The 26,488-nt window shown below is 43.6% G+C and overlaps 1 protein-coding gene across 2 annotated transcripts in view; it reads right to left on the bottom strand.

Moving 5' to 3' along the window:
- The window catches only part of LOC148019907 (fructose-bisphosphate aldolase-lysine N-methyltransferase, chloroplastic-like), a 129,710-nt gene that overhangs the window by 49,191 nt on the left and 54,031 nt on the right, over positions 1–26,488 (bottom strand). For both annotated transcript variants that reach the window (XM_087700099.1, XM_087700100.1), the window contains exon 5: positions 7,802–7,878. In XM_087700099.1, the coding sequence (XP_087556225.1) occupies positions 7,802–7,878 (77 nt within the window). The remainder of the gene's footprint in view (positions 1–7,801; positions 7,879–26,488) is intronic.

Raw genomic sequence — 26,488 nt, 5'->3', positions numbered from 1 at the left:
GGGTGACGTGGCGCAACTCGAGTCAACGGACCCCCCTCCCCGATTAGTTCCTTTGTTTTTTCAAAAACAAATCAAATTTTTTCTCTAATCCCCTCATTACCACTTGCCATTGACGGGAGTTCACACACCAGTAGCACAGATCACAGATCTGTGAGGATTCCAGTCAGAAATTTGGGGCTTTTCCTAGATTTGATATAATTCATGCCTATCAGTGACTTTTGAGTCACAAATTGCAGACATCACGAGCAGTGACCTCAATTAAATTGGGGATTTTACCAATTTTGTCGAAATTTTGCATTTTTGGGTAAAATCTCCTGACAGTGGATCCCAGAAATTTGGGGCTTTTCATGTATTGGCAAAGCTTTACTTAACTGGGTCAGATTGACTGACATTCATGTAATTTTGGACTTGAAATTTTGGGAATTTGCACAGAATTTTGGTAAATTTCTGCATCTTTTGCCCGTGCAGTGGCTGGTTAATGTATAAACAGCAGAGATTTATTTCTGGTTGAGGAAAAACAGCAGCGTACTTTGTTGGTTCAGCTTGTGCTTCCGCAGATTAGTGCATTTACTCTTGTGTTCGTAATAAAATGGCTGCAACTTCTTCCAGTTCAGACATCAAGAGTTTGATGGAGATTTAACGGTTTGATGGTCATGGCTTTGACCTTTGGAAAGACCGTATGCAGGGCATTTTGTTCCTGAAGGATTGTGAGGATGCTTTGTAGGAAGATAAACCCGCACTAATGTCTGATGCAGATTGGGCAAGAGTGAATAAAAAGGCTGTGGGTTACATAAAGTTGGGTGTCACTAATGACATTCTGACAGACATTAAGGGTTTAGACACAGGTTATGCAATCTGGGAGAAGCTGAAGACTACTTATGAGATCACCACACCTGTTAATCAAGTGCATTTAATGTGCAAGTTGGTGAATATGCGACTAGATGAGTCAAAGCCTGCAATTGAGCACTTGAGTGCTTTTACAAGGATTCTATATCAACTTAAAGATGCAAATTTGGATTTTGATGATAAATTGAGAGCGATCTTTTTTATTATGACATTGCCTGACACTTGGGAGACATTGGTGGTTTCACTTAGCAATAACCCCAATCTCTCATATGATGGGGTGAGGGGTTCTATCTTAAATGAAGAAATTAGACGTATGTCTAGTGGAGAAGGCAGCAACTCAGCTTATAATGTAAGAGGCAAGGCTGAAGAGAAAAATGCATATGCAGGGCAGAGAAACAGGAACAAGAGCAAAGGAAAGGATAAGAGTGATACTACTTGCTATCATTGTGGTCGAAAGGGCCACAAGAAACCTGATTGCAGGTACTACAAGAAGAAACAAGAGAGAAAGAAGAATGCAGGAGATAAAAAGAAGAAGGAAGAAAAGACAGATGCATTGGAGACATCCATAGACAAAGAAAAGGCCAATGTGGCCTCTAGTGTGGTCATGGAGGAGCTTTCAAATACAAAGGCTGATGTATTATGTGCAGTTGATTATGATGCCCTTGTATGTCACATGCAGGATATGCAGATTACCAAGGCTGATGTGATTGATGCACTCTTGTCAGTTGATGATGGTGTCACTCAGACGTAGATTGTAGACTCTGGTGCCTCTTTCCATGTAACTCCTTGCTTGGAGTGTTTTGCTATGTTCAATGCAGGCAATTATGAAAAGATATACCTTGGAAATAACCATGCTTGTAGCATTGATGGGATTGGCACCGTACACTTGTCTTTAGACAATGGTCAAGAGCTTGTGTTGAAAGATGTCAGATATGTGCCTGGCATTAAAAAGAGTTTACTATCTGTTGGTCATCTTGATTTGCATGGCTACACCACACTGTTTAGTGGTGGTTTGTGGAAAGTAAAAAAGGGTTCCATGCTCATTGCAAAAGGAACCAAGAAGGGCACATTGTATTGTTTGCATTGTAAAGCCTTGAATGGCAAGTTTCTTACAGTTGCTGAAATTTGCAGCTACTTAGAGCTATGGCATAAGAAATTAGGCCATATGAGCCAAAAAGGACTTGATGTTCTTACCTCTCTGAAGAGGGTTGATCGAAAAGGCTCTAAACTTGATTTTTGTAATGAGTATCAGTTTGGAAAGCAAATAAAAAATTCATTTTACTCTGGTGTCTCTCGTAAGTCCAATGTCTTGGACTTAGTGCATTCTGATGTATGTAGTATGCCCGTGAAATCATTGGGTGGTGCTGCATATTTTGTCTCCTTTATTGATGATTGTTCCAAGAAGATTTGGGTGTACTTGCTGAAAAAGAAAAGTGAAGTGTTTGCTGTTTTTAAAACTTTTCATGCATTTGTGACCACTCAGATAGATAGAAACTTGAAATGCTTGAGAACTAATAATGGGGGTGAGTTCACATCAACTGAATTCAAGTCATTTTGTGACTTACATGGTATTAAGAGGGAGCTTACAACCCCTTACAGTCCTTCAAATGGGGTGACTGAAAGATATAACAAGACTTTATGTGAAAGAGTGCGGTGCATGCTGTCCACTGCCAATCTCCCTCATGCATTTTGGGAAGAGACACTCAAAACCGCCGTTCATATTTGCAACCGCTCTCCAAATAGGTCCTTAAATAATGGCATCCCTGAGAAGGTTGGGTCTTGCAAATCGGCCTCATATGACCATTTACGTATATTTGGCTGCGATGCTTTTGTACACGTTAGGGATGAGCTGAGGAACAAACTTGACCCAAAATCCACCAAAGGCATTTTCATGGGCTATGGTGATGAGGGTGAATTTGGCCTACAGAGTGTGGTTACCTTAGTCCAAGAAACTTATTCGCAGCTGTAATGTTGTGTTTAATGAGGGAAAATTGCTGAAAGGCTCTTTAGCCTCTACTGAAGATCTAAAAAATGTGAAATTTCAGAATTTGCAGCCACCCATAACTTCAGAAAATGAGCCTCAAGGTGCTGTACTACAGGCTGAAACTGATGATCAACTAGTTACTTTTGAGCCAGATGATGATGGACAGCAAATAGAAGCACAAGGAGGTCATGGACAGTAAGATAGGCTTGCTGATTATGAAAATGCAGGTGGTGGAAATGAAAATGAAGGTGCTGTACAGTATGAACAGCATGCTGAAAATGGTTTACAGCAGCAAATGAATGCTGAAAATAATATACCTCCTGATGTAGACCCAGTTCCTGACAATGTTGATCATTGGGTACGTAGGTCTACACGCGTAAGAAGGCAATCACATAGGTTTGACCCCTCCTTGTATTATGTGATGCTTACAGATGAGGGTGAGCCTCTTACATACAAAGAGGCCAAGTCATGTGAGTTCAGCAGTAAGTGGGAGCTAGCTATGCAGGAAGAGATTAAATCTCTATATGCAAATGATACTTGGGATTTTGTGTCATTACCAAAGGGAAGGAAGCCACTTCCAAACAAATGGGTGTACAAAGTCAAGACAGTTGATGGAAAACCCAAGTACAAGGCAAGGCCAGTTGCCAAAGGTTATGCACAAAAGGAAGGGATTGACTTCCAAGAGATCTTCTCACCTGTTGTGAAGATAACCACTTTACATGTGCTTTTTGCTCTTATTGTTGTTTTGGATTTAGAGCTGTATCAAATGGATGTAAAAATAGCTTTCTTGCATGGTGACATTGATGAGAAAATCTACATGAAACAGCCCGAGGGCTTTGTAGTTCCTGGAAAAGAGCAGATGGTGTGTAAGCTAAAACGCAGCCTGTATGGGCTGAAGCAAGCACCACGGCAGTGGTACAAAAAGTTTGATACTTTTATGCCATCTCATGAGTTTACACGCAGTCATGCAAATCATTGCTTGTACATGAAAAAGGATACACATGGCAGCCCCATAATACTTTTTTTGTATGTGGATGATATGTTACTAGCTCGGAAAAGAAAGACTAGCTTGGATGCTCTAAAAAATCAGCTGAAATCAGCTTTCTCCATGAAAGATTTGGGGAATGCAGAGCATATTTTGGGCATGAGGATTCGTAGAGATAGAATGCAGAAATTATTGTTTTTATCTCAAGAAAAGTACATTGGAAAGGTACTGGACAGATTTAACATGGCTGAGGCTAAGCCTTTTGGGGTACCCTTACCTCCTTATCTTAAGCTTAGCAAAGCCAACAGCCCAAAAGATGACGTGGAAGCAAATGCTATAAAAGGAGTTCCTTATGCATCAGCTTGTGGCTCTCTTATGTATGCTATGGTTGCTACTCGTCCAGACATTGCTCATGCAGTGGGAGTTGTTAGCAGGTTTATGTCAAATCCTGGCAAAGCACATTGGGAGGCTGTCAAGTGTATTCTTCGATACCTTAAGGATACACAAAGAAAAAGTATTTGCTATGGGCAGGGTGCACTTAGTTTGCAGGGTTATTGTGATGCAGACATGGCAGGTGACTTGGACACTCGTAGGTCCACCAGTGGGTATGTCTTTACAGTTGCTAGTGGGCCTCTTTCTTGGTGTTCCAGGTTGCAAAACATTGTTGTACTGAGTACCACTGAAGCTGAATACATATCAGCTACTGAAGCTTCTAAGGAAGCTATATGGTTGAGCAGACTTGCAGATGATCTCGGCATGTCTATGGGTACTGCAGTTTTGGGATGTGATAGCCAAAGTGCTATTTATCTGGCTAAGAATACCATGTATCATTCACGCACAAAGCATATAGATGTGCGATATCACTTCATCAGACAGATTCTGGAAGATGGTCAAATCACATTGACCAAGATTAAAACACAAGATAACCCTGCAGATGTTCTCACTAAAAGTCTAAGCAAAGCTCAGCATGAGCATTGCATTCGACTAGTGGGAGTTGGTTAGCTATATGTTCATATCAGACCTTTAAGTAGGAGGTTGTTGGGATATAAAGGCCCGATGACCTCCGTGTATATAGTACACGCACACTGTACATGTGAACGCACCCTTTACATGCCCTAAGTATAAATACATTTTATTCTTTGTGTACCAACACATTGTTGGTACACTCTTATCGTCTCGGACTTTCACTCTGCTCACACTCTCTCCAGCCGCCGTCACACTCATACGCTCACTCTTGCTCGATCTCAAACTCTCTCGACTGTGTCCTTCCAGTTCCAACACGAAAGTCGGTTGGTTTCCTCACAAACCCAGACTTAAGCACCGAGTGGGGCATCCACCAGGGATTTAGATGGGTGAGCAGAGGGTAGACCCCGTCTGTTACCTAGGGTCCTAGGTGGGACTTAACATCACTCCTGCCCAGCAGTTTCTTCCAGTCCTTGTTTCTCTTCAGAGGAAGCTAAACTATTGGAGAACAGCTTGCCTCTCATTAGTAGGCCGAGCCCTGGTGGTTAACCAGATTCTCCTAGCGATGACCTAGTACATCACCTCATGTTGGTGCTTCTCCTCATCTTGTGTAGGGCAGCTTCGCCACCTAGTGCAGAACTTCCTTTGGTCCGGGTCAGATGGCTCCAGGGACTCTAGGGCCAAGGTGGCATGGGCGACCATCATACGGCATCGATCAGAGGGAGGGCTCAGAATCTTAGACCCAAAGTATCAAAGTATGGCCCTCTTGGGCAAGCTAGTTGTCCGTAGCCTCATACCAGGAGGGCAGGCCTGGAAGGTCCTATTGCACAAGGGTCTTTAGGAGTGTAGACCGAGGCTTAGTAGTGAGTTGAGGCCGTCCCCTAAGATGGATCTTCACGCCACCCCAGATCACCTTTCCTACGCAGCTTGCTCCGTGTGTGGCGGTAGGGTCTCCATAAGGCACTAATCCAGAGGCCCCAAGGCTGCCAGGAGGAGATAGACCATCAACCAGTGATTTGGAACCCCCAGCTCAAAGATCGGGATGGGGCACAAATTGGCGGGCACCCCCACATCCAGTGGGCTGGTTGGGAGGGTTGGGAGGCCGCCCGGCTCGTACCATCAAGACATGGTGGGAGGTGTACACGATGGTTGACGAGGAGGTGTTGTAGCCAGTATCAGGCTGCTAGAGAGAAGTGGAGCTGAGGAGAAGGGAGATAGATGCAGCAATACCTCAGGAGTAGCTTGCTCCCCCGATACGAGACTCGATAGAGACCGGGGAGATATGGGCCGCTAAGTTTTCACCAACAGGCATCCCCCTCCAGGTGGCAAGTAGAGTGGACGGCGCTCCACCTGGGACCTTCTTCACCGTGCAGGAGGGGGAGCGTCTAGCTCTTGACAGAGGGCAGCAAGATGAGGGGATTGCTGTCCTGTCATGGAGGAGGATCTGAGTGATTGGCCTTCAGGGAAAGACATGGCGACTCGACCCTTTTGTCTTCTGGGAGGAGTTCAAGGAGTGGCGCCTTTGGATCTGGGAGGACAAGCCAATTGGTGAGTTGGAGTGGAATCCAGGGGAGTGGCTATGGCCGGCCACTGTGGTTACCAAGAAGCCACCGAGGCTCCTAGAGCACAAAGCCAGGATTGGCAGACACGTACTGATACAGGAGGATATGGATTGGGCGTCGTCACGTAGCAGGCATTGGGCAGAGCACAACATCACGGAGCCTTTGCGACAAACCTTCTGGCGCCGCCTATGGGATAGTTGGAGACTGAGGAGGGTATTGTATTTCTTATGGTTGATGGCACATGGAGACTAGGAGGTGGGAAGTTAGCTTGCCCAGATACAAAATAACGGAGGTTATCAGCTCTGCACACAACAGCCTCTGGAAAACCCAAAGCAGTGCTTTTGGTCGTGCGAGGCGGCGCAACTAGTGTGGAGAGGAGACTGCCCCATCCTTAGCCGTATGGCTCCTAGCTTTGGATGTATCTCTTGGGGAGCTTTTTGCTTGCAGGTAGTCAGCTAGGGCCGTCACCTTCTGTATGAGGCCGGGATGCAGGACACGATATTCAATATCGAGGCAAGGTCGTGTGCAGTGGTCGGTTTGGAGGCTCTACCCATCCGCCAGGTATTGCAGCCCACAGCAGACCGCTTTGAAGTATGGGAGATCACAGGGAGTCTTATTGGATGGCATATCTGGAAGGTGCAGTGTCAGGAGGTTTTTGGCAGAGAGAGACTTTCAGTACAGGTGACCTTAGCAGAGCTTTGGACCTCCATCATCCACTCCCTCCACGGCCGATGGGATCAGGTGTGCAAGGCGAGTCCACGGCTCGTCAGGAGCTCCGTTGTCATTTCATGTGCACTTGGGGCGGCCAAGACCTGTCATTCAAGGTTTTTCTAAAGTAATATAATTAGCCACTTTTTATTTGCCAAAATAAAAACGTTTCATTTCTGACATTTCTGGCTACTATGATAGAGATGGAGTGTGCAACCTGCAAAAGAAAGAAAAAACGATGATCTGCACCCTGCCAAATGTGGGCTATATATAGCCCTCTCCACCAAAGTCTAGCCAACTGCACTAACGGTGCAACAGTGTGCAGTCTGCCTGCTCAAAAACTGGCTGACCAGCCATCTGGCAGTGCAAAATGCTGACATGGCAATTCAACAGGGTTAACAAGGGCTGTTTGCTGATGTACAGACTGTGTGGCCTCCGGCAGGACATGTGGAGGCTGCAGACACTGTGAATATGCACCTGACAGATTGGGGAAAGAAATGCACAAAAAACTGAATGGAAAATACAGTCACAGCTCCAATGTCTCTCCATCAGACTCTAATGGAGCCCACAACCAGGAGATGACAGACTGACAGAACTAAATGGGAGACTAACACTTTCCATATCTATAATATATCCCTTACTGAAACAGGACAAACTGATTAGTTGGGTATTTCAGAAACAAACATAATCCTTGTATAAATTTCCAGTTTCCTGAGTTTTCTCAAAGCAACAGTTATAATTGACTTAGAATACCTTTAGCTCACTTCCAAAAGATTCCATGATTTCCACGAATTCCTCCTCCAAAAAGAGAGAACGCTGTCTGAGCTCCTCTGAAATTACAGTGAGAATACTGTTAGAAGGATGGCAAAGCCTTTAATACTAAGCAGGTAGCACTGACTAGACATCTCATGCAAAGACAGACAGCTTTGTATAGGGAGTTTAACAGTTCACTGCACATAACCACTGTTCAGTTTCAAGAACAAAGAGAAACAGCAGTTCATTTAGTTGTTCAAGGTCTTCCTTGTTTCTGATGTTTTATTATGATAGCAACACAAGGACATAAGCTAGAAGCCAGAACTAGAAACTAAACATGCCATACAGTCAACATGGCTTGAATTTACACACTATGCATGATAGTTGAATTGCTGCTCAACCCTTGTATAACCTACACCTCTATTTTCAAGTCATTCATAAGTTGCATCCTTGCTATATTGTGGCCTGCATAAAGTTTATTAAAAACAATCTCATACAATTGTGATTTTGTCTATTGAAGCGCTTTATTTTCTTTCATGAGGCTTGTCTCCCTGTTTCTAGTTTTTAAAGTAACACTTTCATAATATCCTAGGATTACAAGGTTGCCCACCCTTTAGCCAAAGGCATTTTCTACACCTTGCTTGGAGGGTGCACAGCACAGTGCATGTTTAGGAATGTAGATCTCTCAAGCTTCAGTTCCCCAAGCACTTTGAATTCGTGTTGGACATAGAGTGGGCTCAAGAGAGGTTAGGAGAGAATGAGAGACTGTGCATACAGCATCATGAGTTCATGTGCTTGCTAACAAGCCAATGTAAAGCAAACAAGACCAATGACCACGATGTGAAGCAACTCAATAATGATAACAACCACGAGAGTTGTTCTGAGCAAGACAATGTATACTCACAGCAAAAATCCAAGAGCACAGCACCAACAAGAGAAAGTGACAATGAGTGAATCAACGTGTATATCAATGGAGCTCAACTCCATGACCTATATTTCAGGTAAGCTTTGAAATCATCAGAGCTTTTACACTCCTAGAACCTTGATGAAAATATCTCTAATCTACTCCTCTATGCACATATGTGAGATCAATGTCACCTACTAAGACCTGCTCTTTGATGAAATGGTAATGAACCTAACCTGCATGCATGAAACACCAGGTTCCTCGCTAACTGCATGTTGCTCTTGATGTTACAAAAAATGACAACTTTCCTATCTACTTGTATCCCTAAACCATCAAGTAGCTTTCATAGCCGAGCCACCTCACATGCTACTATAGCAACACCCCTCTACTCTATTATTGTACTAGATAAAGCAAGAGTGGGTTGTTTCTTATTACTCTAAGTCACAGTCTCACTCCCAAATGAAAACACAACCACTAGCGGACTTCCTATTAGACACACTGCCTTCCAAATCTGCATTGGTAAAACCAAATAACTTTACTACAGAATCAGCCTCATAAAAAGATCATATTCCAATGAGGCTTACAAGGCACGCTATAAAAGATATTGTAGTCCAGTAAGTGTTAAGGTATTGCAAGGTATGTCTTACACTATCCTAATGAGACTTATGAGGCACCTATATAAACTCGCTCTCCAAACCAACTATGTAGTTACAATCTAGCCTGGTAAGTTTCGACCATCTTCTTATAGATTATGGGATCCTACAATATCTCAGCCACATCAACACTTAGCTTCACATTTTGATTCAATGGCACTAAGATTGGCTTTGTCAACATATCAAAATGCCTAGTCTTTGTAACAACCATATCCCCTTAGATGTCCTGATCACCTCAATGCCAAGAAAGTAGTTCAAATCACCCAAACCTTTCATGCTAAATTTCTACTTGATAAAACTCTTTACATGCTCCACCTCTTGCACATTATCATGCCTGACAATCAAATTGTCCATATAAGAAGCAATCACAACAAAAGCCCTTTCACTCTGATCCATATAAAGAGAGTGATCGGCTTTTGCAACATGAAACCCATAGAGACAAGATATTGTGCTATCTTATTATGCCATGCTCTTGGTGACTAATTCAGCCCATACAAGGCTTTCGGCAATAGTACATACATAATCAAAGTAACCTTGTGGCTGCTCCATAAACACTTCTTGTAACTCACCATGCTAGAATGCATTCTTTACATCCATTTGATGCAACTAAATTAGTCTCAATGATGATCCACACCATGCTCTCCCAAGTTCCTTCATGGCCTTCCCCCCATCTTGTATGTTGTACAAACATGTGCTGGAGCTACAAGGAGAACGGAGATGCTGTTAGAGATTAGTCATCCCCTAGACTAGCATTCTCAAAATACAGTTGATGTTGTCAGTTCTCTCAATCAAAGGGACTTACACATTTCCTGTCAAATATTTGGGCATTTTCAGCAGGTGCAATGTATGGGCACTTGATTATGGATAGGGACAGCACCACATGGCAGATTGACATCAGATCCCAGTTTTTTGGGGCTGCATGCAACCAATCGGCTGCATTTATAAGGCCACCTGCTGGCTGGCCAATTTTGCAGGCCGACCTGCCTATTTTTTGGCTTTCTTTTGTGCTAGTTATGCCACTCCTGCAGCCTGCCCTCCATCGCTTGATTTTTCAAGTTTGATAAAAGAGATCTGACTCCAAAAGATACATCAACAGCTCGTGTACATCTGCCCTCTTCATTTCAGCATTCATTGATTGCAGATTTCTGCGTCCTTTTGTCTCTTTTCTCTCTCACTCTTCTCTTGTGTTCATTGTCTTTCAGTCATGCCTTTTTTGGATTCGCTGCACTCTAACATGATATTAGAGCATTATAGAAGGACTCATTGGTGGTTGGTAGACCTGATCGGAAGGATTCTTGTGCATTGGATGCAAAGGTTTTTGATTTGGAAGATGCATCAAAAAGTGCTAGTGCCAATGTGGCTGCTTGTTCCTCTCAAGCTTGTAATGCTCATTGAATGATGCCTGAAAATAGCAAAGCTAATGCTAGGGAAGGCCCCTTGTTTCAAAGTTGGAACATACAAGCAAGGAGAGAAGCAGCAATGGCCCTTCATCAATTCTTTTGTGCAGAGGATGTTCCTCATTGGAAGGTGAGGAGTCCTTACTTTCTTGACATGGTGAAGGCAATTGGAAATGTTGGCTCAAACTTCAAGGCCCCTTCATACCATCACTTGCACACTAAAGAATTGGATAATGAGGTCAAATGCATGCAAAGAGATTTACTTGATCTTAAGAGAACTGGAAAATATATGGTTGAAGCATTGTTTGTGATGGATGGTCTAATGCATCTCATCAACCCATTATCAATGTAATGATTTCATGCATGTTTGGTAGCTCACAACTAGAGTTGGTGATAGCATTTCGAGTAAGCCCTCCGTCGTCGCTACTACTGCTGCCGTCACGCCGCCACGCTGCCCCCGCTTCTCTCGCCCTACCCCTATGGTGCGCTGCGTGCCCCCTTCTCGCTAGGCAAACTGCACGTCCTCTCCCTCCTCGCCACCGTTCCCCCTGTGATTCAACCTCTCCTCGTCTCCAAGTTGCCCCTCAACCTCTCTCTCGATGACTGCCACAAGTCTCCAGTGAACAACTGCCACCTGTCACAAGCGTCACCTCCATTCTTCCATTCAAACGTCTACTACCCCGCTTGCTCCGCAACCAGTGTCTATAAATAGCGCCAGCCCAAAGCAATAGATCCCCGTTGCGCCCTCCGTCTGCAACAACATTTCCCCCCAAGTATCACAGCAACTAGCTCGGTAGATCCTTAGCAGTGACGTGCAATGGAAACCTCTGGTCAAATGCCAATGCATTCTCTGCGAGTGCCCTCTAGTTAAACACCTTGCGCATCATCCTTGCAGAGGAGCAACTCTTATCCATCCGTGCCACAGAGCTGGAATTAAAAGAAACAACAATCTTTAGTCAAGTCGTAGGACACTCTCCATCCAGGGCCCAGCTTCAGGATTGGCTTCACTCCACGCTATGCATTGGCACAACCCAAATTGCAGAGGCAGTTCTCATGGGTTAGGGGATCTTCATGGTTTGACTCACCTCCGCAAATATAGTCCCTAAGCTAGTGGATAGCTCACCTTATGCCTCCACGAAGGGGGTCATCTATATGGCTCATTGGTATAGTGGCTTCACAATGGAGGAATTTGCGCTCCACAACAAGTTTCCTAAACACCTGGTCACCCTTCAATTCCCCGGACTGGCAGTAGAGTATCATCAGTTAGTGGAGGACTTTGGACAGCTCTTTGGCACAGTTCTTCCTCCTTCCTTCGTGGATGCACTGACAACAGCAAGAGTCCTGAAGGTACGGGTGGCTATCAAAGATACAAAGAACATACCTAAGTTTCTTGAGATTAAGACAGGCAGACACTCTTTCAGGTAGCAAGTTGTTGTGACACGATAGCCTGGTCAGTGCCTGCAATGCCATGACTTTTGGCATCATGCAACAAATTGCACGCGTTTCGGAGCCAAGGGAACCGGCAGACCCGCACGTGGATGCTGACAGTTTTACATGGATCCAACAACGACACAAAGGGAGATGGCATGGGAGGTCTCAATCAGCCTCTCAGACACACCACGACAATAGAGAGCAGGAAGGCGAGCGATGGGCCCCTGTCAGAGCACCTTGCAGCCCGCGTTTTGAGCTAAAAATGCATTAGCTTTACTTGAACAGCCCCAAAACTTGCTTAATTAATCAAGAAACCTAGTTTATTTAAAAGAAACGCGATCCTAGAGAGTTTTTGTGTCCCATAAGCACAAACCCACTTGGAAGGGCCCAAACTTTCTATAAATACGTATACTACCCTCCATTCAGCCAACAATCTCGTTTTTGCAGATTTTAGGTGTTTCAGCTTGCTGCCTACACCCCGTTCGCGGAAGACATCTCAGCCAAAGCTATCCATTGCTGTCTACATCAGTTGGCGCCTGATTTCCAGTCCTCTTCTCGCAGTTTGGTGCTGATCCCAACCAGGCGACTGTTGTTCCTGCACAGACCTGCTGCCGTACTACCTGCCACGTCATCTACTGCCTACGTTTGGCAGTTTTTCTCTCTCCTCCAACTGTCATCCAGCTTCTGCAGGCTGTTCAACCTACGTTTGGCAGTTTCCTCTCTCCTACATGCTATCTTGCTTGCGTTTTTAGTATTTCTCTCTCCTCACTGCTGTTTGCATCAGATCCAACTTCTCACTGTTGCATTTGCTAGTGCTCGACATCCGAAGGCTCCCTTGCTGCGATTTGAGATCCGTTCAGAGTACGACACGCTCTCTAGCTCATTACCCTTGCTCTCATCCTTAAGATACAGGAGTTCGAGGTTCACTATTCATTCACTATATATGTTTGCTGCATGAGCATTGTACATTCAGCAATTATATCATTTCAGTTATTTTTTGTGTTCATTGTCTCTGAGTTACCCTAACCCTTAACTGCGTTTTTTTATCAGTCTGTGCTTTGTCATACGATTGTTATTTGTGCTTCTGTGTCAAAGTAATCCCATGCGACTCTCCCACCATTGTCTACTGCGACAACCAAAGTGCCATTGGCCTTGCAAGCAATCCAATCATTACGCCACGAACACGGCATGTGGGAGTCCATTTATATTTTTCCAGAGAGCAAGTTGAGTTAGGCACTATCCGCCTAGAGTTTGTACCTACATCCGATAATTTTGCAGATATTTTGACCAAAGTGGTCAACCGGCCGGTTCTTGTTACCTAGGATCAGTTTGGGTACACCCTCCCCCACTTCTTCAGCTTGATGGGAAGAGGGTACTTACCTCTTGCTTTGCCTTCTAGTTTGAGAGGGGGCGGCTTCTACTCATGATAGTGATAGTGATGATGTTTACAGTTTTCGATATTCATTCTTTTGTACTGTATTATGGACATTTGTAACTTCATCTACACTGTCAGGATAACATGATTGTAAAAGGGCGCTTGGCCAAGTGAACAATTCCCCTGCGAGGGCATTGTCCAAGTGGCACCGTTGCATTGCATCTTGTGTGGGCATGACATCTTGCATCACCCTTTGCATTACCCCATGCATTGGCATTCTGTTCATGTAAACATGCATCTGTGCGCATTTATCCCTTTTCGGTCTTTTGGAGTAGTCAACTCTAGATCCACCATATTCGTGGCATTACTCATGGCAATCTCCAAGGCTGTTTTTTCCTTAGCTTGCTTTCCTTGTCTTGCTTGCCTCACATATTTGGTATACCCACAGTCATTTTCCTTCTTCACCGACTCCCCGTAATGTTAGGGATAGTATGCTTGTTTTGTGAAGGTCTTGGATCTGACCATCCTTATCGTTCTCCCATTTGGGGCACGAATACTCAATAGGACGAAAACTAATTTGAACCCCCACTAAATGCTAAACCTATCACATTCAAAAAAAAAAAAACACTATCCATAGCTGATTCCATCCTCCTTTGTAGGACTTGGTAAGTCACTGGGCAGCCGACATGCACCCTTTGTCTATTGCCTTGTCCTCTCTAGGGTGATCACTTGGGCTCCCTTGGTAAGATAACCATCACCTCTATAGTCTTAGTAGGCCACTGGGCAGCCGACGTGCAACCTTTGTTTGATACTCTGGTTGCTTTCAGATGGAACGCCTTGGGGTAAAAGATCTTTCTCGTGGCACTGTTGTTGGGCTTGAGAGGGGTGTTGAGCTAAAAATGCATTAGCTTTACTTAAACAACCCCAAAACTTGCTTAATTAATGAAGAAACCTAGTTTATTTAAAAGAAACGTGATCCTAGAGAGTTTCTGTGTCCCATCAGCATAAACCCACTTGGGAGGGCCCAAACTTTCTATAAATACGTATGCTGCCCTCCATTCAGCCAACAATCTCGTTTTTGCAAATTTCAGATGTTTCAACTTACTGCCCACCCTCCATTCGCGGAGGACATCTCAGCCGAAGCTATCCATTGCTATCGACATCAGTTGGTGCCTGATTTCCAGCCCTCTTCTCACAGTATGGAGCTGATCCCACCTAGGCGACTACTGTTCTTGCACAGACCTGCTGCCGTACAGCCTGCGTTTGGCAGTTTTTCTCTCTCCTCCAACTATCGCCCAGCTTTTGCAAGCTATCGCCAAGCGATCCAACCTACGTTTTGCAGTTTTCTCTCTCCTGCAGGCTGTCTTGCCTACGTTTTCAGTCTTTCTCTCTCCTGCAATCTGCGTTTTTAGTCTTTCTCTCTCCTCACTACTGTCTGCATCAGATCCAGCTTCTCACTGCTGCGTTTGTTGGTGTTCAACATCCAGAGGTTGTCTTGTTGCGATTCAGGATCCGTTCAAAGTACAAGACACTCTCCAGCTCATTATCCCTGCCCCGATCCTTGAGATACAAGAGTTCGAGGTTCAGTATTCATTCACTACATAGTGTGTTTGCTACATGAGCATTGTATATTCAGCAGCTATATCACTTTAGTTATTTTCTGTGTTCATTGTCTCTGAGTTACCCTAACCCTAACTGTGTTCTCTTATTAGTCTCTGCTTTGTCGTACGATTGTTATTTGTGTTTCTCTGTCAGAGTATTTCTTTACACCCCCCACTCGTCCCACCCAACAGGATCACAGGCCTCCACTCCCACCACCCACTGAGGCGTCACATGCTACCCCACGCGGAATCCCCCAGCCCCCATGCCCACCCCCTCCTCATGGATTTCCCCCGGACCCTATCCCACAGCCTCCCGCTTCCGGGGCCACTCACTCCCCCTCACACCCGCCTCATACTTCCGATCACCCCATCATCCCTCTCTTCCTCTTCCCCACCATCTTCCTTGCCGATTAGCCCCCCTGATTCTCACCCAATACATGTGAAACCCCCCCCCCCATTTCCCCCCCTTTCCACAAGGGGTGACAAGACTCACACGCCCATATCTTCTCCTCACCAACAGCCCATCCCCCCCCTCCTCACATAGCCACTAGCTCATCTCGCCCAGCCGCCCATCACACTTTCCCTCGATAGGCGCAATTGCTCCCACAAGAGTTTTTCCGCAGTGCTCCGTGGTCCTATATGAGAGTTGCAGAGCGTGGAGAGTTTCCACTATCCCTGGAGGTGGGTATCTTCATGGTCCACAAGTCAAGGAGCGGCAAGGTCCATTTACTAGCACCACCAAATGGACCAAATTATGCTTTCTTGTTTCAAACCTCTCATTCAAGAGACTGGACGATGACACAGATAGAGGAGAAAGTAAGAGGCTAGGTTGCAGACCACATCTCCCAGTGGATGGGTGAAGGAGGGTTAGAACTATGTTGGGAATAAAGGGCCATCGTGCCTTTTATATGTGCACGGGTGTGAACACACCCTTAGCACATTGTACTTTCATACATATATCTATCTAAAACCTAAAGTGGTACACTCGTCATTGTACCGAAAAAATGTGTTCACTCTCTACTCTGCTTACTCGCACTCTCTCTGTCTCTCTCTCAGAGCGAAAGGTCTGTCTACCTCTATCTCCGTGTCTAATCGATTCCTTCAAACTAGTATCAGAGCTGCCAAGAGACACCTTAGGTGTTGCAGGAGTCCTAGGTGGACTCGACGAGCAGGAGTTGTCATAATCGAGCAGTCGGTTGCGGCAGGTAGGCTCATGAGCAAAGGATACAGCCGACTGCTGCAGAAATGCGAAGGGCAACAACAGTCACGATGTGCCAAGCGACTGGTTAGCTACAGGCATAATGGACATCTGACGCATGGACGACTGTAGGCGTAGCAGAGTGGCGTTGAAGGCACGGACCAACGGACTCACAGACTCACCGACTGCAGGCGGCAGCCGGTTGCAACAGACGGCAAACGGAGCTAGTAACGGCGATGCAACAGGACCTGGAGCAAGGCGCAACAGCTGCACATGACGGGACTGCATCGGGCGCTGACGAACGCGACCAGCCGGCAGGCGTGACGGTAAGGCGACGCCTGGCGGGTCAATGGACCCGTCCCCATCATTTTTCTTCAGAATTCAACTTTTTTTTTCTGAAAATTGCTTCACCCACTGATGGGGTTTCGCGCCCGTAAGCACAAGACTTCAGATCTATGCAAATTGGCTCAAAAATTTGGGGCTTTTCTCGAATCTAGGAATCTCAACACAGAATTGGACAATCTGACTCAGAAATTGCAAAGTCAGTGCACATTTGCCCAGGAATTTTGGGGCTTTTCACATTTTTAGTGAAATTCTTTCAATTTCACTGAAATTAGTATACGCAGGACTTGGAAATTTTGGGGATTTGTCCAAATTTCATGCGCGCAAGATGCAACAGTGATATTTGTCTCAGAAATTGCAGGGATTTGTGACATTTTGTCCCTGACATTTGGGGCTTTTCATATACATGCACAAGTTGGGCTGAAATTGACCAAATTTCTCGACATTGAGGCACATTGGACCCCGTGCAATTTAGGGCTTTTGCGATTTGGGCAAAATTTGTGCAGCATTTGGTCATCTTATGTAATTCCGCGCAATTTGGACATCAACACTTGGTAAAATTCGAGGGTTTTGCTGAAATTGCTTCATTTTGGCAAAATTGGACAGCCCTATGCATGACAGAGGAAATGCAAATGTATGTTTGACGCTTTTGAGCACAAAATTTTGGGGCTTTTGGCCGTTCGTGTCAAATTCTAGGCCCGTGGGTACACGTACAACAAAAATTGCAGCTGAAATTTTGGGATTTCTCATGTAATGTGATGCACATGCCCTTTGGAACAGCTGTAACCAGTTGGATAATGCTGTAGCACTTGGTTTGGTGATTCTGAAAACTGAATTACAAATTTGAAATCTGTACTTCTGTGAGGTCATTTATTGCTGATTGATACTTGTTTGTACCTTAGTCACTTGGGTGACAATTCAGGCCTGCATTTAGTGGTTTTTTGGTCACTTTTGAGCTGAAAACCATGGCTGGCAGCAATGACAGCAGTAATTTGATGCATATAAAGAAGCTTGAAGGCGCACATAATTTTGCAGTGTGGCAAAAACAGTGCTACAATATCCTGTTACAAAATAAGCAGGCAAAGCCGATCAAAACTAAAGGGGCAAAGCCTGCGGACATGGATCAGGACGATTGGGATGAGTTGAATGAGCTTACACGCTCAACCATAGAGCTATCGATTTCTGATGCCTTGCTCTTCAACATTGAAGGTTTGGATTCTACATATGCTATATGGACTAGACTGGAAGAACTCTATGCACAGAAGAGTGCTGCAAGCAAAGTGTATTGGCTGAAAAAGCTTACGGATTTGCGTATGAAAGAAGGTACGGAAATGTCTACTCATTTGAGTGAGTTTAACTCCATTTTCAGCCAGTTGGTTACCTTGAAGTTCATGATTGATGAGGAATTTAAGGCTACTTTCTTGCTTTGCACTCTACCAGAGAGTTGGGATACATTTAGGACTGCTATGAGCAATTCTAATGTGATCCTTTTGTATGCTGATGTAGAGAGTGCTCTACTTATGGAAGAGATGAATCAGCAGAACAATGCATCCAAAAAGTCTTCCAGTGCTTTGCATACTAGGGGCAGATCACAGTAAAAGGGCAAATATGATGGCAAGGGACACAGTAAATCACGTGGCAAAGATGTTGAATGCCATCATTGTCGCAAGAAGGGTCACTTTAAACGTGACTGCTACAAATGGAAGAAAGAGAAAGGAAAAGGCAAGAAGACAGATGATTGCAAGGAAGATAAGAAGGACAGTCAGCCTAAGAAAAGCAGTGTAAAAATTGAACAGGTGAATGTAGTCACTCATGACAGTGACAATGGCAGTGATGTACTCTTTGTCTCTTCACATTTTGGTACACATGCTCTACTTGCAGATACACATGATGACATGCATACCTGGATTCTTGATTTAGGTGCTTCCTTTCATGTCACCCCTCATCATGAGTGGTTTTCCGCATATACAAGGGGTCGACATGGTGTTTTCCATCTTGGGGACAACTATGCATGTGAGATTGCAGGTATTGGCAATGTGTAGTTACAATTTCAGCATGAATCTGTCTTTACACTTCAGCATGTACGGCATGTACCTCAGCTCAAGAAGAGCTTGATCAGCACAGGGCAGCTAGATGATGATGGTTTTCATACCACCTTTAGTGATGGAAAATGGAAGATCTGTAAGGGATCTAGGGTTATTGCTAGAGGTTGCAAGAGTGATACGTTGTATCCACTTCATGTATCTAGTGTGCGTGACCATGTTGTTTCCATGACCGAGCAACCAGGTGTTTCTTTGTGGCATGGCCGGTTGGGACACATGAGTCAAACAGGAATGAAAGTACTTTCTCGTTTGGGTTACTTGCCTTGTCTTCGTTATGCTGATTTTGAGCACTGTGATCATTGTATTTATGGCAAACATGCACAGACTTCTCACAAAAAGTCTCTTTTTTTGAAATCTTCTTCTCTAGAGCTAGTACATTCAGATGTATGTCAAATGCCAGGGATTATCTTAAGGGGGAAAGAAATATTGTCACCTTTGTCGATGATGCTACACGGAAAGTATGGGTTTATCCTATTCGTACCAAGGATGAAGTGCTTGACAAGTTTAAAAAATTCTTGGCATTGGCTGAAAATCAGACAGATAAGACACTTAAGTGTCTTCGCTCTGACAATGATGGGAAATATGTGTCCAAAACCTTGCAGGCATTTTGTGACACCAAAGGGATAAAGAGAGAGCTCACTGCCCCTCATAATCCACCCCAAAATGGAGTTGCAGAGCGTATGAATCGGACCATACAGGATAAGGTCCGTACAATGCTGTCTCATGCTGCATTACCCCATGGTCTTTGGGTAGAGGCTATTATGACAGCCATTCACTTGATTAATCGGTCACCAAACAGGCCTTTTGGGGGGGGGGGGGGGGGATTCCCCAAGAAGCGTGGTGTCGGGCAAGCCACCTTCATATGCTCATCTGAAAGTCTTTGGCTGTGAGGATTTTGTGCACATTCGTAAAGAAAAATGCAACAAACTTGAGCCAAAGTCCTGTAAATGCATTTTCCTAGGATATGGTGACGAGGGTGAAATGGGGTATAAATTGTGGGATCCCAAGAAAAGGAAAATAGTACGCAGCAATGACATTATCTTCCGGGAAGATCACATGCACAAACAGCCCGAAAAGACTGAAGAGGTCCGTAGGGTTATATTCTGGGAAGAAATACCTTTTGGACAGCAAAATGTGCCCGTTGTACAGCAGCAAATACCTGCTGTAAATGAACCTATAAATGCAGGAAATAATGCTGGAAATGATCAGCCAGCTATTGCCCATGAAAATGAGCCATTACATGTGCAGGAACAGCCAGGACAACAAGCTGTTAATGCTGATTTGTAGGCTGAAATGCTAGGACAGCAGGCTGAAAATGGAAATTCGCAAGAACAGCCAGCAAACAATGACTGTTGGGTTAGGAGATCATCTAGGGCTACTAGACGACAACCTGACAGATTTGTTCCTGGTGCAATTAATGTGGCTCAGTATGTCATGTTGATAGACTCTGGTGAACCATCTTGCTTCAAGGAAGCAATGGACAGACAGGACAGCAAGAAATGGTATAAAGCCATGCTGTCAGAAATGGAATCTCTTGACAAAAATGGCACTTGGGACTTGGTGCAGTTGCCTAAAGGGCAGAAAACACTTCCATGCAAATGGGTTTACAAAATGAAGGTCACTTCTGGTTCCTCACCAAAGTACAAAGCAAAATTGATTGCAAAAGGGTACAAGCAGGAGCATGGAATTGACTTTGATGAGATTTTTTCTCCTGTAGTCAAGATGACTACATTGAGAACCATTTTGGGCTTGGTTGCAGTTGAGGATATGGAGCTCATACAGATGGATGTAAAGACTGCGTTTTTACATGGTGATCTGCATGAAGACATATATATGCAGCAGCCTGAAGGGTTTTTTGAACAAGGGAAAGAACAAATGGTATGGAAACTCAAAAGGAGTTTGTATGGGCTGAAACAAGCACCAAGAGAATGGTATCATAAGTTTGATACATTCATGCAGTCCCAAGGCTTTCATAGAAGTCAAGTGGATCACTGCCTGTACACCAAGAAGGCAGCAGATGGCAGCCTGATTATCTTGGTTTTGTATGTTGATGACATGTTGATTGCTGGCAGGGATACTCATGCCTTGGATTCATTGAAGCAAAGTCTTCATGGCAGCTTTGACATTAAGGATCTGGGTGATGCAAATCACATTCTTGGCATGCAAATACTCAGAGATAGATCTAAAGGTTTACTCTATCTATCTCAGCAAGAGTATATCTCCAAAGTTTTGCAGCGTTTCAATATGGAGGAGGGGAAAACAATTGAGGTTCCATTGCCTCCATATGTGAAACTCAGTGCAGAGGACAGCCCTACATCTGATGATGAGAAGGCTGAAATGGCCAAGATACCATATGCTTCAACTGTTGGCAGTTTGATGTATGCTATGGTTGCTACATGTCCTGACAATGCTTTTGCAATAGGAGTGGTTAGCAGATACATGGCAACCCCTGGCAAGAAGCATTGGGATACAGTGAAAGGTATTATGAGATACCTCAAAGGCACAAAGGAGTTGTGCATCTGCTTTGGAAAGCAGAAGGCATCTGTTGTTGGCTTTACGGATGCATACTATGCTCGTCATGCGGACTGTAGGAAGTTCACTTCTGGGTATGTGTTTACTTTCACAAGAGGAGCGGTCTCTTGGATCTCCAGGCTACAATAGTGTGTTGCATTGTCTACTACATAGGCAGAGTATGTAGCTGCCACTGAGGTATGCAAAGAGGCTTTATGGCTTTTACGTTTGGTGGGAGAGCTTGGCATCACACAATTACCTGTTCTCCATTGTGATAGTCAGAGTGCTATCATGCTAGCACGGAATCCTATCTTTCATGCAAAGACAAAGCACATGCACGTGAAATATCACTTCATTAGAGATGTACTTGACAGCAAGAGCATTGAGCTTGTCAAAGTGCATACAAATGATAATCCTACAGACCTTCTCACGAAGAGTCTTCCAACAGAGCAATTTGCTCATTGCCGACAGATGATGGGAGTTGGATAGATATATTTATTTCAGCTTTGTACATACTTAGACTTAGCTGATTCTTTTCTCCTCTTAAGGCACATTGCCTTTAGGTGGGAGATTGTTGGGAATAAAGGGCCATCATGCCTTTTATATGTGCACGGGTGTGAACATGCATTAATGCCTCATTTTACTCCATTAAAGTAGCCCCAAAAATATTTGTTTATGAAAAAGGCACGATTTTTATTTAGTAGAACAAATGCCCAAAAATCCCCAATAAAATGCTGCCCAAAGTGCCCATAATCTCCTCAAATTGGGAATCAATAAATCGATGATTGATGATGAGGATCAAGTGTTATCTTTTCCAACTGCATGTTGCACTCATGTGTTTCATGCATTATAAACCCATTTGGAGAAAAATCAGCCATATGATGTAGCGTTCTTTGTAAACTGCAAGACTTGCAAATTGGAAATTTAATCCCCAGTTCTCATCGTATTTCTTTGCAAGTCATGCCATCCATGAAGATATAAAGGCACAATACCTCCACCCTGGTTTGACAAGGATGGCAATGCACTATGGCACTAGGACAAATCCTTGACATGGTGGAAATGCAGTCTTGCTAAGATTTGGAAAGACAAATTGCCCTTGAAGCAAAGTCTCTTCTCTTCAAGATGCATGATCATTGCTGGAGACACTCACATGTAAAGGAAACAATACCACATTTACTATGATACTGAACAGAAACTTGAATTTTCTTTTTGGATGTTCTTTCTTGACAATTGCATGCTCAGTTTCCAAGTTAGAGAGATTGGGAGGTTCTTCCAATATTCCCTCTTATTTCATCGGGTCAGATACTGGGCTTTGTGGACAGTTTGGACTCAAAAGGAACCATGCTTTCAAGGGTACTTGGTCATTTCAGCCTTATGCTTATTTCTGACTCCCACTTCAAGAACAGTCGTATGGTTGTTGCCACATCAATGATCTAGAAAATGGACATTGGTTTGACAAAAAAAGAAAAACAAGAAGCAAATGCATGCTAATGTTGCATAGTAACCTCTTTCATACAATTTGAAAGATATGACATGTTTCGTATGTAAGCATCATACTTACAAAACACACCAAACATAACTTGAGTTTCTCAATTAGAAAACTAACTTTCTGAAGGAAAAAAAGTTGAAGTCGTGAAATGTGCAAAAAATTAGGAGGTTGCTTAGCTTTTCAAAGTAATCAGTCTCAGCTAAGTGATCTCCAATAAATCTATCTCTACAACCTTTAGGGATACAATGAATCAAGCTTCCCTGGGAGGATGCTTAGTTCAAAGTAATCAGTCTCCACTAAGCGATCTCCAATCTATCTCTATAGCCTTTGGGGATACAATGAATCAATCCCTAAGACAACCTCTCTAGCATATCTCCTAATGGCATAGCTCCTAGAAGGCTGCAAGAAGTCTTGTGCGGATAAGGTCCAAATAACTCAATGAAAAGCCTTGTCTAGCTAGGTAGTTCCCTAAGGGCAAGTTTGCTAGGGCTTTTGCAAGCTCCTCCCCTAAAAAGGGGCCTCATATCTACCCATACTCTCAATAATCACCCTTCTAGTACTCTACCAAATGGTTTCTCTGTCTCAAAGGGACCACCTCCGAGGCGGCCACACCACAGTCAGATTAGAGCCATTATCATGAGACACCGAAGACTCACCACAAGGCATGTCAATGAAGCAGCTAGGGACCGCATCATAGCTGAGATCATGTGCAGATCTTGAGATCAGCTACAGCCCATAGTCTCCACCACACTTTTGTACATGGTTCTATCAGATCTCGTTCTCGTTTCCTTTCGTTTTCTTTTCTATTGATGGAACAACACTACACATGGTTCAACCCTAGTATAGTCCCATCGTATAGTTATTTTCAGTATTGTTTCATAGGCCACCCACTTATTTGTAATGTTATCTTTACCTTACTGATGAGATGACATTAGACATGGATGTACTCTGGATTTTGTCTCATAGGCCACATTGGCCTTATGTAGACGTTAATATACCTTTCTTTCTTTCTTTATTTCTTTCTTTCTCATATCTTGGAGATCTAGTTGTGGATCCTAGCAAGGTGGTATAATAATTTATGGCAACTTGTCCAACCTCCTAAGGGCTTGGACTAAGGATCCATCTGCTCTCCAAAATCTTGTGACTCTATGTCTAGAGTATCTGAGGGCCCCAGTGTAAAAGAAATCCTTACTCTATCCCCTATTTGAATCCAAAAGGAGGTTTTTGCACTGATACTTACATTCTAATTCGGCTTTGTTCATGGCATCTATCTTTAGTTTCATAGCATGCATCCTCTCAGCCATCCACTTGCATCTTGGGCACCTCTCCTCCTCTTTCTAAAGTGCAACCAATGAAGCTCTAGCAGCCCTCTCTCTACAAGAGACCCTTTCTCTTGCTCCTTACCTTCTTTCTAAAAAAAGGGCTGATCATGCTCATCTAAATCCTTAGCTACCTTTCCAGCCGAAAAAGGTCGTGCACCCCAAACTATGGTAATGACCGTACTGAGATCCTCATCATAGCAAAGGTTGTCTTCAATCCTGACAAGGTAGTACGTCACTTGACTCCCTCAAAGAGAACCAATTGCATCAATGTTGGGTTCCACTCACGCCTACACTCACAAAGGAGTGTCATTGATCCATAGTAGGACACTGGGGCACCTTTAACTCTCCATACGAGAAGTTTTTCCCCCCAATTACATTATTCTCTATTTTTTGTGTTTATGTTACACAATTCGGTCATTACCATACTTTACACCTTTTGGGTGTGAATGCACCCTATGGCACTTAACCCTAAGAGCAAACAAGAAAGAACAATGGAGTGGATGTTATAGCCTCTAAATATGCTTTTATGGTGAGATATAAGGGCAAGGGCAATCAGTCTAGGAATGCTCAACAGAGTTTTGGAAGTTCAGGTACTACATAGAGCAACAAGAAGTAGGAGGCACACAAGCCAAGAAGGACAAGTGCCATTATTGTAAAAAGCTAGGTCACTACATCACAAAATCTAAGAAATGTATTGCCAAGGAGGAGTCCTCGGATATCTACTTCTAATGCATCTTTTACTGCTACAGAGTCAGTATCTTTTGTTGTTGACTATGACTACTATTTTTACACTTGCAATCACAATTCTTCTTGGGCATATAGAGCATTCACCTCTAGAGAAGATGTTAGCACTTGGTTCTTTGCTTGTGGTGCTTCTAAGCACATTACATCCCAAAGGGATTTATTTACCTCTATTATTGCAGCTCCTGTTAGCAAATCTATGCAATGTGCCAACAATGCATCTTACCCTCTTTTGGGGAGATTGTCTTGAAAGCCATTGATGGCTCTACTCTCCGTTTGCAAGAGACATTATATGTGCCAGGGATAAAGAAGAATTTATTGTCCATTTCTTCCCTAGCAAAGTGTGGTATGTAGGTCACATTTCACGATGATAAATGCATGGTCAAGGATAAGGAATTCTTGACTTTGATATTGACTGGCACATTATGTCATGGACTCTATGACTAGATAGTTGTAAGATTAATCAATCAGTCTATTTGGCATCTACTATTACTCCTGCCATGTCACAAGCAGAGTTATGCCATGCTCGCATGGACCATGCTAACTATGGCAGTCTGATGCTTATGCAACATACTTAGATGTTAGATGGTTTCTCTCTCTTGGAGAGACCTCCTGAGCATATTTGTGAGAGATGCATTTTGGGAAAAATGTATCAGTTCTCTTTTCCTCGTAATGTTGCTTTTTAAGGCAATAGCCATGTTACAGATTATGCATTCAAATGTATGTGGACCTATGTAGACAAAGTCATTAGGTGGATATTATTACTTTGTCATCTTCATTGATGACTTTACTCACTTTTGTTGGATCTATTCATTGGCGAAAAAGTCAAAGGTGTATAATGCATTTCTAGTTTGTATTGCACTTCTGGAAAATCGTTCTGGTTGTCGGGTTAAGACTCTCTATCTAGACCAAGCGGGGGGATACATCTTCTCTGTTAAATAATTTTTTGAAGCAGAAAGGCATTACCCATCAGTATACTACTATATATACTCCACAGCAGAATGGGGTTAAAGAAAGGAAGAATCAATCACTCATGGAGATGACCACATGTATGTTGAAAGCTAAGAATCTGCCACATGGCTTCTGGATGGAAGCATTTATGTGGGCTTGTCACATTTTGAACAAGTGCTCTACCAAGGCATTGAAAAATGTCACGCCTTTTGAGGCTTGGAATAGGCAGAAACCTTCAGTTGGCCACTTTCATACTTTAGAGTGTCTTGCATATGCTCATATTTCCAAGGTATTGAGAAAGAAGCTAGACAATAGGGTTGTCAAGCACATATTTGTGGGGTACAAGAGTGAGAGCAAAGGGTATAAACTAGATAATCATGTTTCCAAGAAAGTCTTTGTCAGTAGGGATGTGAATTTTTATGAAAAATTAAAATTATCTCTTGTTGGTTTTAACACATATCAGGCTGCAAATGATGTGTTTGAAGGGCTGCTGCCTATCTCTTTTGGTAATACAACTGGAGCCTCAATAAATGAACAAAATGTTCAGCCAGCTAACTCTATTAAGCAATGCAAAAATTCAACCTAAGGCCCAACTGAATATTCAACAAGATGCTGAATTTGAGGTTCATCAAGAGCATGTACATAACCAAGAGGCTAAGCAAATGCCTAG

Source organism: Lygodium microphyllum, chromosome 19 (genome assembly GCF_053477565.2).
Source record: "Lygodium microphyllum isolate KBCC chromosome 19, Lygodium_microphyllum_v1.1.10, whole genome shotgun sequence".
NCBI lineage: Eukaryota > Viridiplantae > Streptophyta > Polypodiopsida > Schizaeales > Lygodiaceae > Lygodium > Lygodium microphyllum.
The sequence above is the reverse complement of the archived record's forward strand: the minus strand, read 5'-3'. Positions and strand labels throughout refer to the sequence as shown.